This window comes from Saccopteryx bilineata, chromosome X (genome assembly GCF_036850765.1).
Source record: "Saccopteryx bilineata isolate mSacBil1 chromosome X, mSacBil1_pri_phased_curated, whole genome shotgun sequence".
Classification (NCBI taxonomy): domain Eukaryota; kingdom Metazoa; phylum Chordata; class Mammalia; order Chiroptera; family Emballonuridae; genus Saccopteryx; species Saccopteryx bilineata.
In genome coordinates, this window is record NC_089502.1 from 113,334,734 (window position 1) to 113,350,217 (window position 15,484).

A 15,484-nucleotide genomic window follows, 5' to 3' on the forward strand; every position below is an offset into this window, starting at 1 on the left:
TATTGTTCATCAGCTATTCATTCATTCAGATGGATACTCTCATTAGGTACAGGCTCTTGGTAAAAGAGATCACAAAGATAACAAGATAAAGGCCTATCCTCCTATCCTGAAGGTACACAGAGCCCATTAAGGTGATTGGACATGTAAGCCAATAATTATACAGTCCAATGTGATAAGGGCTCCAATAGAAGTGTGGCAGGCTAACATGATACGACCCAATTGTGCTTCAGGGCAAAACCTGAACCCCGTGAACGTATTTCCAGAGAGGGGTCAATAAACCCATTTTTCAAAAGCACAACATCCCTCAATAGATCTAATGATATTTGAATAGAGTCTTGTTATCTCAGTATAAGTATTATGGATAGATGAAGGGTTTGACATTTTAGGCAAAAGGAACAGGCAGAAAGGTTACAACATATGAGAACATTTTGCTTGTAGAAGACTATACTGGACACAACCAGCGAGGAGAGGAGATAAAGTTTGAGTCTGGAGACAGAAGCAGGTGATGTACAAAGGGCCTTGCAAGTCATGCTCAGAGAGGTAAGGGGAGTCACTAGTTATCACTTTACAAGCCTCATATCTCAACATTTACCATTGTTATTCAGCAGTCTGTTATTAATCCATTAATACTAAAACTTGAGAGTGCCTGAATCTGATTTCTCTCTGTAAAGGCACTACTTGCAATGAATGTATAAACTGTTCACAAACTCAGCAAAATGAGGCCGATTAACTTACAATCTAGAATAAAGAAAGTAATTATTAAAATAGCTACATTTCTATCAGGTAGACTGGAAACAAATATGAAATTGTAATTTGTAATATTTATCAATATTTGTTTTATGGTATTTTAATGTATTTCTAGTTAAATGAATAGTGATGACTTATTTAAAAAATAAATATTCTAGTCTTTAGTTAATGCTGATATTAGAGACTCCCTTCATCCTTTACCAACACCTTCACTCACCCAAGTATTCAGTTCCATAGTAAGAATACATCAAGGGGAATGGTTTCCTCTTTTTTATGGCATACTGCTTCCCGGAGTCGAGAATTGCTTGGCAAATTGATTTGATCTGTGCTGGTGTCAGTACCTGAGTAAAGAAATCAAGAAGCAGAAGTCAAATCAGAATCTGTTTTCCTCAGACACTGGATTTTCTTTCTTAAAAAGTCCATCAGCATATCCCTTAAATCCTTTCCCTAGGTGTAAATAAGCTTCACTAACCATAACTTATTTTTTTTATTTATTCATTTTTAGAGAAGAGAGAGAGAGAGAGAGAGACAGAGAGAGAGACAGAGAGGGAGAGAGAGGAGAGACAGAGAGAGAAGGGGGGAGGAGCTGGAAGCATCAACTCCCATATGTGCCTTGACCAGGCAAGCCCAGGGTTTCGAACCAGCGACCTCAGCATTTCCAGGTTGACGCTTTATCCACTGCGCCACCACAGGTCAGGCCATAACTTATTTTTTAACTACTGATTTGCTCTTTGTCGATTATATCTTCTTCAGAAAATCTGCTGTTTTGATGGGCAACACACACCTTTACTATTATAGGCTTTTATAAAATGCACTAGTTATATCATTAATCCTGTCACAAGAGCAAAAAACTGCTCACAAAAGAAAAAAGACTGGTCCTAACTGATCATGCTTAATAAAGCTGTTCCTCCTGGTGCAGGTCTGGCCCAGACACTGGGCTTTCAGTTTATGTCATTTAGATCAGTGGTCCTAAACCTTTTTTGGGCCATGGACCGGTTTGATGTCAGAAAATATTTTCACAGACCGGCCTTTAGGGTGGGATGGATAAATGCACAAAATAAAATTATGCGACTGGTGTAAAAACTGTGGTATTTTTAAATATAATTGTCGTACTTACGAGACAAGCATCAAGAGTGAGTCTTAGACAAATGTAACAGAGGGAATCTGGTCATTTTTTAAAAATAAAACATTGTTCAGACTTAAATATAAATAAAACGGAAATAATGTAAGTTATTTATTCTTTCTCTATGGACCGGTACCAAATGGCCCACGAACTGGTACCAGTCTGTGGCCCGGGGGTTGAGGATCACTGATTTAGATGGTTTTCATAAAGCCAAAACTGTATGAAATGCTGCTGCATGACAGACTCACTTGTAGCCTTTGACACTCCTGAATGAAACAAAATCCAATAAGAACCAAGACAAAATAACTTTTAAAAATTTTTTATTATTGTAATTTTTAATTTACTGTGTTTACATGGATTCAAGTGTCCCATTGAATATAACTTTCTCACCTCTACCCCTGAATCCCTTTTAATATCCCCATTGCCCCCCTCCTCCTAACTCCCTAACCTCTTCCCTCTAGGATTTACTGTCCTGTTATCTATATCTCTGTGTTATGTATATATAGTTTCACTAATCCCTTTACCTTCTCTGATCCCATTCCCTCATCCCACCCACTTCCCTATGACTGCTGTCCCTCTGGTCCTTCTGACCCTGCCACTGACTCTATTCCACTCCTCAGTTCACCTTGTTCATTAGATTCCACATATATGTGAGATCATATATTTTTATTTCTCTTCCTGGCTTATTTCACTTAGCATAATAGTCTTCAGGTCCATCCATGCTGTCACAAAAGGTAAGATTTCCTTCTTTTTCAGAGCTGCGTAGTATTCCATTGTGTATATGTACCAACGCTTTTTAATCCACTGGTCCGCTGATGGACACTTGGGCTATTTCCAGATCTTGGCTATTGTAAACAATGCTACAATAAACATGGGGGTGCATATCTTCTTTTGAATTAGTGATTTGGTATTTGGGGGGTATATTCCTAAAAGTGGGATGGCTGGGTCAAAAGGCAGTTCTATTTCTAATTTTCTGAGGAATCTCCATACTGTTTTCCATAGTGGCTGCACCAGTCTGCATTCCCACCAGCAGTGCAGGAGGGTTCCTTTTTCTCCACATCCTCGCCAGCACTTATTCTGTGTTGTTTTGTTTATGAGCACCATTCTGACTGGTATGAGGTGATATCTCATTGTGGTTTTAATTAGCATTTCTCTAATGATTAGTGATGTTGAGCATTTTTTCATATGCCTATTGGCCATCTGTATGTCCTCTTTGGAGAAGTGTCTATTCATTTATTTTGCCCATTTTTGATTGGATTGTTTGTCTTCCTGGTGTTGAGTTTTACAAGTGCTTTACAAATTTCGGTTATTAACCCCTTATCAGTCACCTTGTTGAATATGTTCTCCCATTGTGTAGTTTGTCTTTTTATTCTGTTCTTATTGTCTTTAGCTGTGCAAAAGCTTTTTAATTGATATAGTCCCATTTGTTTATCCTGTCTTTTTATTTCACTTGCCTGTGGAGATAAATCGGCAAATATATTGCTGCAAGAAATGTAGGTGAGCTTACTGCCTATGTTTTCTTCTAAGATGCTTATGGTTTCATGGCTTACATTTAAGTCTTTTATCCATTTTGAGTTTATTTTTGTGAATGGTGTAAGTTGGTGGTCTAGTTACATTTTTTTTTTGCAGGTAGATGTCCAATTTTTCCAACACCATTTGTTAAAGAGGCTGTCTTGACTCCATTGTATGCTCTTATCTCCTTTGTCAAATATCAGTTGTCCATAAAGGTGTGGGTTTATTTCTGGGTTCTGGGTTCTGTTCCATTGATCTATTGATATATGCTTGTTCTTATGCCAGTACCAAGCTGTTCTGAGTACAATGGCCTTGTAATATAACTTGATATCAGGAAGTGTTATACTTCCCACTTTATTCTCCTTTTCAAGATTGCTGAAACTATTCGTGTTTTTTTTTTAATTCCATATAAATTTTTGGAATGCTTTTTCTATATCTTTGAAGTATATCATTGGTATTTTAATTGGTATTGGATTGAATTTGTAAATTGCTTTGGGTAACATAGACATTTTAATGATGTTTATTCTTCCTAACCATGAACACAGTACAGACTTCCACTTGTTTGTATCTTCCTTGATTTCTTTTATCAATGTTTTATAATTTTCTGAGTACAAATCTTTAATCTCCTTGGTTAAATTTACTCTTAGGTACTTTATTTTGTTGTTGTTGTTGCAATAGTGGAGGGGATTGTTTCCTTAATTTCTCTTTCTGACAGTTCATTGTTGGTGTATAAAAATGACTCTGATTTCTGAGTATTAATTTTATATCCTGCCACCTTGCTGAATTTATTTATCAGGTCCAGTAGTTTTTTGACTGAAACTTTAGGGGTTTCTATATACAATATCATATCATCTGCAAATAATGATAGTTTTACTTCTTCTTTTCCAATTTGGATGCCTTTTATTTCTTCTTGTCTGATTGCTGTGGCTAGGACTTCCAGTAATATGTTGAATAAGAGTGGTGAAAGGGGGCATCCCTGCCTTATTCCTAATCTTAGGGAGATTGCTTTTAATTTTTGTTCATTGAGTATGATGTTGGCAGTGGGGTTTGTCATAGATGGCCTTTATCATGTTGAAGTATGTTCCCTGTATTCCCACATTGCTGAGAGTTTTGATCATGAATGGGTGCTGGGTTTTATCAATTACTTTTACTGCATCTATTGAAATTATCATGTGGTTTTTCTCCTTTCTTTTGTTTATGTGATGAATCACATTGATTGATTTACGAATATTGTACCAGCCTTGCCTCCCCAGAATAAATCCCACTTGATCATGATGTATGATTTTTTTCATATATTGCTGGATCCGGTGTGCTAATATTGAGGATTTTAGCATCTAAATTCATCAGGGGTATTGGCCTATAATTTTCCTTCTTTGTGTTGTCTTTGCTTGGTTTTGGAATCAGAATTTTACTCGCCTCATAAAAGGAACTTGGAAGTCTTCCTATCTCTTGAATTTTTGGAAACAGCTTGAAAAGGATAGGAGTTAGTTCTTCTTTGAACATTTGTTAGAATTCACTTGTAAAGCCATGAGGCCCAGGACTTTTCTTTGTTGAGAGTTTTTTGATAACTGTTTCGATCTCATTTGTTGTAATTGGTCTATTTAGGTTTTCTGCTTCTTCCAGATTAATTTTTGGAAGATTATATGTTTCAGGGAATTCGTCCATTTCATCTAGGTTGTCTAATTTTTTGGCATACTGTTCTTCATAGTATTTTCTTAAAATATTTTGTATTTCTGTTTTGTCAGTTGTTATTTCTCTACTCTCACTTCTAATTTTATTTATTTGAATCTTCTCTCTTTTTTTCTTGGTCAATCTGATTAAAGGTTCATCAATCTTGTTTACCTTTTCAAAGAACCAGCTCCTGGTTTCATTGATCCTCTGTATTGTTTCTTTATCCTGTATGTCATTTACTTCCGCTCTGATCTTTATTATTTACTTCCTTCTGCTACCTCTGGGCTTTACTTGCTGTTGTTTTTCTAGTTGTTTTAGATGCAGGGTCAAGTTGTTTATTTGAGCTTTTTCTAGCTTCTTAAGAAGCTAATGCTGTGAACTTCCCCCTCAGGACTACTTTTGCTGTGTCCCATAAATTTAGAGTTGATGTATGCTCATTATTATTCGTTTCTAGGAATTTTTAAATTTCTTCTTTGATCTCATTGTTAACCCATTCCTTATTTAATAACATGCTATTTATTTTCCAAGTGTTTGAGTATTTTTCAGTTTTTCTGTTGTGGTTGATTTCTATTTTCATGCCATTGTGATCAGAGAAAATGCTTGATATGATTTCAATCATCTTAAATTTGTTGAGGCCGCTTTTGTGCCCTAACATGTGGTCTATCTTAAGAGAATGTACCATGAGCACTTGAAAAGAATGTATATTCTGCTGCTTTAGCGTGAAAGGTTGTGAAGATATCTATTAAATCCAGTTGATCTAGTGTGTCCTTTAAGTCTGCTGTTTCTTTGTTAATTTTCTTTCTTGAGGATCTATCTAGTGATGTCCGTGGGGTATTGAAATCCCTTACTATTACAGTTGCTGTTGATCTCACCCTTTATATCCATCAAGGTCTGCTTTATATATTTAGGTGCTCCTATATTAGGTGCCAAGATATTTATAATGGTTATATCTTCCTGTTGGATTGCTCCCTTTATCATTATGTAGTGGCCTTCTTTATCTCTTACTATATAGTCTTTGTTTTAAAGTCCATTTTGTCTGATATAAGTATTGTTACCCTTCCTTTTATTTTATTTCCATTTGCATAAAATATTTTTTTCCATCCTTTTACCTTCAGTCTATGTGCATCTTTTGTTTTAAGGTCCCTTGTACACAGCATATGTATCGGTCCTGATTTCTTATCTATGCAGCTACCTTATGTCTTTTGATCGGATCATTTAATCCATTTACATTTAAGGTTATTATTGATATATAGTCGTTTATTGCCATTTTATTCTTTAAAACTGTATTCCTCTTTTGCTATATTCTTTTTCCCCTTTGATCTGTTTACAACAGGCTCCTTAGAATTTCTTGCAGCCTTGCTTTGGTTGCAATGAATTCCTTGAGTTCTTTTTTGTCTGGAAAGCTTTTTATTTCTCCTTCAATTTTAAATGATAGCCTTGCTGGATAAAATAATCTTGGTTGTAGGCTCTTGTTCTGCATTACTTTGAATATTTCTTTCCATTCCCTTCTGGCCTCAAGTGTTTCTGTTGAGAAGTCGGAAGTCATCCTTATGGGTGCTCCTTTGTAGGTGATAGTCTTTTTTTCTCTAGCAGCTTTTAATATTTTATCTTTATCACTTAGCTTTGGTCTTTTAATTATGATGTGTCTTGGTGTTGATTTCTTTGGGTTTCTCTTTAATGGAGTTCTCTGTGCTTCCTGAACATGTGAGATGTTTCCCTGTCTTAATTGAGGAAAGTTTTCAGCTATGATATGCTTGAACAAAGTCTCTATCCATTGTTCTTTCTCTTCTTCTTCAGGAACCCCTATGATGCAGATGTCATTTCTCTTCATGTTGTCACAGAGCTCTCTTAGAGATTCCTCAGACTTTTTGAGTCTCTTTTCTTTTTTCTGCTCTGCTTCTGTGCCTTTATTTATCTTGTCCTCTAACTCGCTGATTCGATTCTCAGCTTCATCCATCCTGCTTTTAATTTCTTCCATTGTGTTCTTCATTTCTGATATCGTATTTGTCATTTCTGACTGATTCTTTTTTATTATTTCAATGTCTTTTTTTATTATTTGCTATCTATTTAGGTGTTCGTAATGACCAAATATTGTTCTAAGATCTTTGAGCATCCTAACAATTGTTATTTTACACTCTGCATCTGGTAATTTGGTTATATCTTACTCATTCAGGTCCTTTATGGGGATCTCTCTGGATTCATTTGTGTTGTATTTCTCTGCCTTCCCATTTTGTCTGTTTATAAGAAGGGTTTGGCCACTGGAGTCCACTGGCTGTGGCCTCTGTGTTCCCTAGGTGTGGTCTGTCTGCAGGCCCAGCACCCCCTCTATACTGCCTACGGCTTTAGGATATGAGCATTGCCAGTGCCAGCCTGGTGGGGCTGTCGCTGTGGTTTCTGCCTCTCCTCCATGGGAGGGGCTGTGATCATGTGCCTAGGTCTTCAAGCTTCGGTGGCCTCGGCCTTTGCCCCGCTCCTGTGGGTGAGGTTATGCACCACACTCGGGCTGCAAGCCTTGGAACTGCAAGCTATGTGAGCACCTTTGCTCAGCTGCGGGTCTCCACCTGTTTTTGGGCTTTCACACCGCCAATGCAGGAGTAGCCAGCTCTTTTCAGCTGCAAACCTTGGCTCCATCAGCTAGTGGGGCTGCATGCTCACGCTCAGTTGCGGAATTCCGCCTGTTCTGGGCTTTTGCTCCACCCCCGTGGGAGGAGCCAGCTTGCCCACTGGGCTGCAAGCTTCAGTTGAACAGGCTGGGCGAGGCTGTGTGGCCACTAGCCCTTGCTTAGCGGTGGGTCTCTGTCCCTTCCAGGGCTCCCACTCTTTCCTTGCAGGCAGAAGTGCAGGCAGGTCCGTAGTTGGGCCTGACCACTTTCACACATCCCCCCTGCCCCTGCTGGGTACAACTGAGCTCACACCCAGGCCTCAGTCGTGGCCGGCTGGCTTCAACCCTTGCTGATGGAACAGTGCTTCCATGTCCCACTGCCGCCCACCCTCCAGCAAGCCCTCAGCCATGTGGGTGGGGGTGCTGCAGCTCAGACCCTAACACTCCATACTATAGTCCCAAAAGCTCCCTCCTTCTAAGCAACTCTGCTCTGAGTGCCGCAGGAGAGCTTGTTTGGCTAGTGTCCTGCTTCCCTTTGCTGGTATTACTGGTTCCAGGGGAAATATTTGCTTCAGATTTGGGGAGTGACTCAGCCCAGGGGTTAGGGTGGCTGTCTCACAAAGTGTTTCTCCCTGTGCCTCCTAGATTACACTCTCTTCCCACTGTTCCAGTCCTCTCCTTTCTCCCATCTGCCAGAGCCCCGGGTGGGTGGTTGTGAGACAGGTTTTCATGCGGTCCCTTTAAGAAGTATCCTGGGTCTGAGAAATCTGTCTCTTTCTCACAAACAGTATCCTGACTTGTTTCACAGCTAAATACTGTCTGTATACCTCTTCTAGGCTCTGAGGCTGCATGCTAGGGCTTTGTTCCTGGGGCTCAGGACCCTCCCTTCTCCAATAAACTCACTTCCCACCACACGAGTCTCTCCAGGCTTCCGTTCACTCCTGGGAGCTGGGCAGCCCTCTCCATGTTTCTGCTTTTGCTACCAGTCTCAGTGTGGCTTCTTCAGTGTTCCTTGGTTAAAGCGTCCTCTTAGTTTAGTCCAAAGTTGGTTTTTCCAGATGATGGTTCTTAAAATTAAGTTGTAATTCACTTTGGTTCTGGGAGGTAGAAGTTGGTATGTCCGCCTACTCCATCGTCATCTTGCCGGTCTCCCCAACTGATCTTACATTTAATCTTAATCTACTTCATATCTGGCATTACCAGCCTCATATCAACTCCTACATCCTGGCTCACTCTCAGGAACCTGGTGAGAGCCTTAAAGGGCACAAATTTAATAGGAATCTAAAATAGGAATCTAATCTGGTCCCATCCCTTATTTTCCTGAGAAAATATCTGGGTCCTCAACTAAACTTAGATCCAATCTGCCAATATTGCTCTTGAATCCATCAGACAAAGGTAGTTTTTGTGAAAGGAAAGAGTCATTAAATTTGAGGGGTATGTACTGATTTGAATTACTATAATTCTCCCTTTTTGGCATCTGTGCCAATAATTCAAAACTGGTTTATTCTTCCCTTAGTTGAAAATTTATTCATATATCCCTCCCCCTTCCACTACATATGTGTGTGTGTGTTCACCTGCTTGTTTTTAACCCAGAAAAAAAAATCAACGTAGGTTATATGTGGTACATTCTCCTCTTCTTTTCATCCCTAATCCACAGGTCAGAATAGAGAGTGAGTTTATATTTCAAGTTCCCCCAAGTCATGCATCATGTCTGGGTGGTTTCCTCTTATCTCTCAGAAACACTGTGAAAAACAAAAAGAAACCATGCTTGTTGGGCATGATAAACACCAGTTATGCATGAAGTTCTTTATTTCTGGGAACTGACAAGGCCTACTCTTGAGTTTACTGATCAGTAAATAAAAAGTGAAAAAAATGCTTAATGAAAGTATGTGGAGGGGAACATTGAGGAACAGGGTTCTCTTCCCTTCCCCAAAAAATAAACATAGAAAGAAGAAAGGAGATTAGATATGAGTGGTCTGTTCTTTTTCTTTCACTTGGTGTGCTTTCTCAGAAACCCCTATATTTCCTGCTCCTGAAACATAGGAACACACACATGGGCACATCCACTACCTCCAAGAAGATGGCCTCTGTGCTCTTGAAACATTCTGAGGCCCTGGGAATGAGGAAATGACATTTACAGTGGGGGAAAACGTGACTGGGAAATGGCAGAGAGGGTTTCCCTGCCCACTAGGCCTTGATCAAAACAAACTCAAATTCCTTCTCCTGAATTTGAAGCACATAAGACTTATGCATGTGTTGCAGTCTTAGATGGATATGGTTCTTTAAGTATTTTTTACACTGAATTAAAATAAATTAAGATATCTCAAAACTGTAAAGTCTGTAGTAGTTTGATTTAAAGTTTCATTAATTTCACTGATTCTTTTCATTGATCCACAAACAGATGTTTGCTGTGAAATATTTACGTTGTGCTGGGTTCTGAGTATGAAGAGATGAGAGAGCAATGAAGCCTGTGCTTGTTTTGTTTGTTTGTTTTTTCCTACCTGAAGGCTGTGCTCTTACTGAACCACCTCTATGCTGAGGAGAGATGACCTTCTCCTTTTTTTTTTTACAGAGACAGAGAGAGACTCAGAGAGAGGGATAGACAGGGACAGATAGACAGGAATGGAGAGATGAGAAGCATCAATCATTAGTTTTTCATTGCACATTGTGACACCTCAGTTGTTCATTGATTGTTTTCTCATATGTGCCTTGACCACGGGCCTTCAGCAGACTGATTAACCCCTTGCTGGAGCCAGTGACCTTGGGTCGCTCAAACCAGATAATCCCATGCTCAAGCTGGTGACCTTTGGGTCTCGAATCTGGGTCCTCAGCATCCCAGTCCGATGCTCTATCCACTGCACCACCACCTGGTCAGGCGAGATGACCTTTAAAGACAAGAATGAAATAATGGACCAAGCCACCGAAACCCTGCCTCACTACAGACTCCTTTCTAGGGTAAACGTCCACGGGCACTCTGAAATGGAAGTCTTTGCTAGCAATAAATTAACCATTGCCAACATTATCAGGCAATAGTCCAAAATTCCCTGAGTATGTAACTGCACATTTACATGGAATGCAGAAAGTCACTCTAATATCATGCCAAACACATATGTAACAGAGTAAGAATCTGACATTAACTTAGGAGGTGTTTTTCAGAGCAATTTTTTTACTCCAGTCCTCTGTCCCACCATGGTACTATAACAGGCTTCTGCTCAAAGAAACAAACAAGCCTATGAATGAACATCAAAATTACTTTTGAAACCTATGGATAACAGCTTTGAGGAGAAAGGCTTTTTAGTTGTTAGAAACTGAGTGTTTTAGTATTTAAAGTTGATACTATATCAACAAGATAAGTAATAATAAGTTCTGGAGAAGTTGTGCAGAAAAAGAAACTCTCATTCACTGCTGGTGGTAATATAAACTGGTACAGCCACTATGGAAAACAGTATGGAAGCTCCTCAAAAAATTAAGGCTAGAGTTGCCATTATTACCCAGCAACGACTCTTCTGGGCATTTACACAGAATTTTTAAAACATTTATTTGAAAATATATATGCACCCCAATGTTCATTGCTACATTATTCACAGTGACCAAGACAAAGAAACAACTGAAGTGTCCTTCAATAGAAGACTGGATAAAGAAGATGTGGTACAGATATACAATGGAATACTGCTCACTCATAAGAAATGATGAAATACTACCATTACCAACAACATGGACAGATCTCAAGAACATCGTGCTAAGTGAAATAAGTCAGAAAAACTCAAGAACCATATGATTTCACTCATATGTGACATATAAAACTGAAAGCAACAAATGAACAAAATAGACAAACAAAAACTTATAGACACAGACAACAGTATGGTGGTTACCACAGGAAAGGTAGTTGGGGGGAAGTAGTAAAAGGCAAGGTGGAATTTTAAGCAATTGGTTCAGTGGTAGAGCACCAGCCCAGGGTGTGGATGTCCTGGGTTTGATCCTGGTCAGGGCACACAGAAGTGACTATCTATTTCTCCTCCCCTCCCTCTCCCCCCCTCTCTTCTCCTCCCAGAGCCGTGGCTCAATTGGTTCAAGTGTGTTGGCCCCAGGAGCTGAGGATGGCTCCATTGAACCTCCACCTCAGGAACTAAAAATAGCTCACTTGCGAGCATGGCCCCAGATGGGCAGAGCATCGGCCCTAGACAGGGGTTGGCATGGATCCTGGTCAGGGCACATGTGGGAATCTTTCTCTATCTCCCCTCCTCTCACTTGGAAGAAAGAACAAAGAAGGCAAGGGGGAGTGGGGGAAGTAGTAAAGGATAAAGGGAATCAAATATATGATGACAAAAGGAGACTTGACTTGGATAGTAAATACACAATATAATATACAGATGATGAATCATAAAATTGTACACTTGAATCCTATATAATTTTATTAATCAATGTTATCCCAAAAAATTAAACAAATAAACAAACAATAGACTTGAAGGATCTATAGAGCCAGGATGGAGCTAAAAGCTATTCGAGGTAGGAAGAGTTTACATATAAAAGAAACCAGGAAGTTGAAAGTCAGTGTGGAGTTCCTGCTACACCTATTTGTGACAAATCTTAGAAGATATCTTGTAATCCCCCACATTTTTAAAGATCTATAGGTAGTTAGGATGTGTGCCCTTCTCTTACTTGGGGAAATGTTAGCTTCAAAGATGTGTCTACTGCCTCAGGGTCTGGGGCCAGAAAAAGAGATACCACTACATTGCATGGCCCACGAAAAAGCCAGAGACAATCCTGAGTTTCCTGTGTGTACCGTGCTGGACCAGGAAAAAAAAATCACATCCTCTCAAATTATTTAAAAAAAATCCCCAGTCCAAATAATTTCAAATTAAAAAGTTAAGAAAACTTTTGTCAAAGTCAATTTTCACAATTGGTTAGATTTTTACTTCTGAAACTCTTCTTGGGGTTTTACTAGGGTTGGAACTCACCAGGTTAAAGGGAAGAGTGAAACTTCAGGTAATCTCTGAAGCAAATGGAGAGTTACTTCAGCTGTTGAGGAGACAAAAGCTCAGGGGAGCTAATGTGAGTCAGAAGAAGCTTAAAGAGACAAGGTAGGGCTAAGGGAAAGCTTTCAAGCAGGAAACAGATTTTGATGAGTTGTACAATTCATATTATGTGTAAAGCCCATCATAGGTACTTTAAGGAAAGATGTAATCTTAATAGGTAGACTAAGTTAACATCTGAACCATATAAAAAATGAAACATTAAGCCTTTGTTTAAAGTCTAAAAGTCAAGATATACAGGTATAAGGTGGAGAGAGTACATATTGGGCGCTTCACCAAGAGAGAGGGACATCAGAGCTATGATTTGAAAGACAATTAGGAAGTGGATAAATGAAAGGAGGAGGAGAGAGGGGGTATTTTAAACTGTGGGATGATGGAGGAAACCCTATGTAGGACGGCAATGCTTCTCAAACCTCAATGTGCACACAAATTACCTGCTTACAATGCAGATTCTGAATCAGTAGATCTTGGGTGAGGCCAGGATTCTGTATTTCTATCAAGCTCCTAGGAGGTGTTGCTGCTGCTGGTCCATAGAAATACACTTTAAGTAGCAAAGGATTGTGGGAACAGAGAAGCTGGTTGCAGCAGAGAATTTCCTTTGGGAATGGTGAGAAATTAGGCTGAAAGAACTGCAGAAAGTTCCCAAAAACTTTCAGGGAAGCAAGAGGGAGCATCAAGCCAGAACATTGCACACCATCAGATTACCCAGAAAAAGCAAGCATCAACAATGGGAAATTCTCTTCCAATATACTATGTGTAAGAAAACCATGTCCAAATTCGCAACCTCCGGTGGGAAGCTTTCTTAGCCAATGTGGCCTGGTTTGCTATTTTCTGAATTAGTCTCCAAATGGGGCACGTGTGCAGGTGCAGAATGAGCAAGTCCCTGCCATCAGGTTTTCTTGATGCTCCCTGACCATGATTGTACTGGGTGATGAAGATGGAGGTGGGTTGCTCTAGTAAGGATTATCTTCCAATCATTAAAGAGATTCAGCAGGAAATTTCAGTTATATTCGGTCCCAGCCCTGGCCAGTGGCTCAGTGGATAGAGTGTCAGCCAGTGTATGGATGTCCTCAGTTTGATTCCCAGTCAAGGCACACAGGAGAAGCGACCACCTGCTTCTCCCCCCACCCCTTTTCTCCCCCTTCCTCTCCCACAGCCAGTGGATCAGTTGGTTTGAGCGGCCCTAGGTGCTGAGGATAGCTTGGTTGGTCAGAGTGCTAAAAAATAGCTTGGTACTGGAGCATCAGCCCCAGATAGGATTGCTGGGTGAATCCCGGTCAGGGTGCATGCGAAAGTCTGCCTCACTATCTCTCCTCCTTACACTTAAAAAAAATCATAAACAAACAAACAAAACCATTTTTTGTTTGTCCCAGATATTTCAAAGGTGTTTCTTTTTCCTTCTCACGTCAAGAAACACAGGCCAAGAAAACACTGGAAAGCAGAAAAGTAAAACAGGTTTTACCCCATTCTTGCAGGCTGACTGTTGGCTTTAAAGATTTATTACAAGTACCTGGGTAACCCAATCTGTACCAGGTGTCTAGATGATTTCATTCTGTTTCCTACAAGACACTGAATGTCTCAGATCATGAACTTCTTTATCTACAAAATAAAATGGATCACAATGACGTGCTCCCCCTACCTTCAAGGATGATGGTGAGAATCTTAAAAAAAGCAGTTTCCAACATTTGGTTGCATACTGCAATCATTTAGGGATCTTTAAAAAAATCCTGATCCCTGACCACACCCAAAACCAATTATGTCAGACATTCAGGGTACACTGAACCTCATCCAGTGTTTCCAATACAGATATCAATGTACTTTTTGTGGGAGAGTAATGGAGAAACTGTAGAATACAGAAGACCATGAGCTAGACTAGGATTCAGGGGATCTGGGCTTGAGATCCAATTCTGCCACAGTAACCATGGTTAAGTCATCAGAGCTCTGTTTTCTCATCTGTAACATAAAAGGACTGGACAAGACTCTGTATACTAAGTCAGTGCTTCTTAAGTTTTAGTGTGCCTACAAATCACCTAGCAAGCTAGCTCAAACACAGCTTCCTGGGCCTCATTCTCAGACATACTGATCCAACAGCTGTGAAATGGGGCCTGAGTTCTGAGGGGATGTGCATGGCATTGGGCTGGCCAGATGACCTCTAAGGTTTCCTAAGGCTTTGGAAGAGTCTCGCTCTTAAACTGAAGAAATATAGCATGGTGGTAAAAAACATGGGTCACAAATTTAGCCTTACAACTTTCTGGCAGTGTGATTTTAGGCAAGTCCCTTAATACATACTTTCTAAGCCTCAGTTTACTCATTTGTAAAAAGCAGCAATAATAAGGCTTACCTACCTCACTGGATTACTATGAGGATTCCATGTAAGGTACTTAGCACATACACACTTCCTGGCATGAAGCACACTCACAATGCATGTTAAAACAAACATTGAAGTCCAATAGCAACACAACTCCCACCATTCAGCACCACAGACCTTGGAGGTCTGTGCTCAGGATATCTCACACAAAATAATCCTGCTGTTGCACATCTTCCACCCCACCCCATCCTCCATCCAAAGACCAGCATTTTTCAGCTAGCGTTTAAGTTGTTCTAACTTATAATTCATAAACTAATAACTTATGGTCCTTTATTTCTGTGTATTTACTTATCTCATCTCCATATTTCAGACTTTCACTGTCCCATATTCCCCAAACCACATATTTTCTGCTCTTTCAAAATTGATTTCAAGTTTTTCTGGTTTCTAGACAAGTCTCTGTCACTAACTATGTAACAACAATGTAACTT

The 15,484-nt window shown here is 39.7% G+C and overlaps 1 protein-coding gene across 1 annotated transcript in view; it reads right to left on the reverse strand.

Annotated features, from left to right (window-relative positions):
- The window catches only part of LANCL3 (LanC like family member 3), a 130,758-nt gene that overhangs the window by 20,145 nt on the left and 95,129 nt on the right, over nucleotides 1–15,484 (reverse strand). Inside the window, exon 2 of the mRNA XM_066249608.1 lies at nucleotides 965–1,088. Coding sequence (XP_066105705.1) covers nucleotides 965–1,088 — 124 coding nt within the window. The remainder of the gene's footprint in view (nucleotides 1–964; nucleotides 1,089–15,484) is intronic.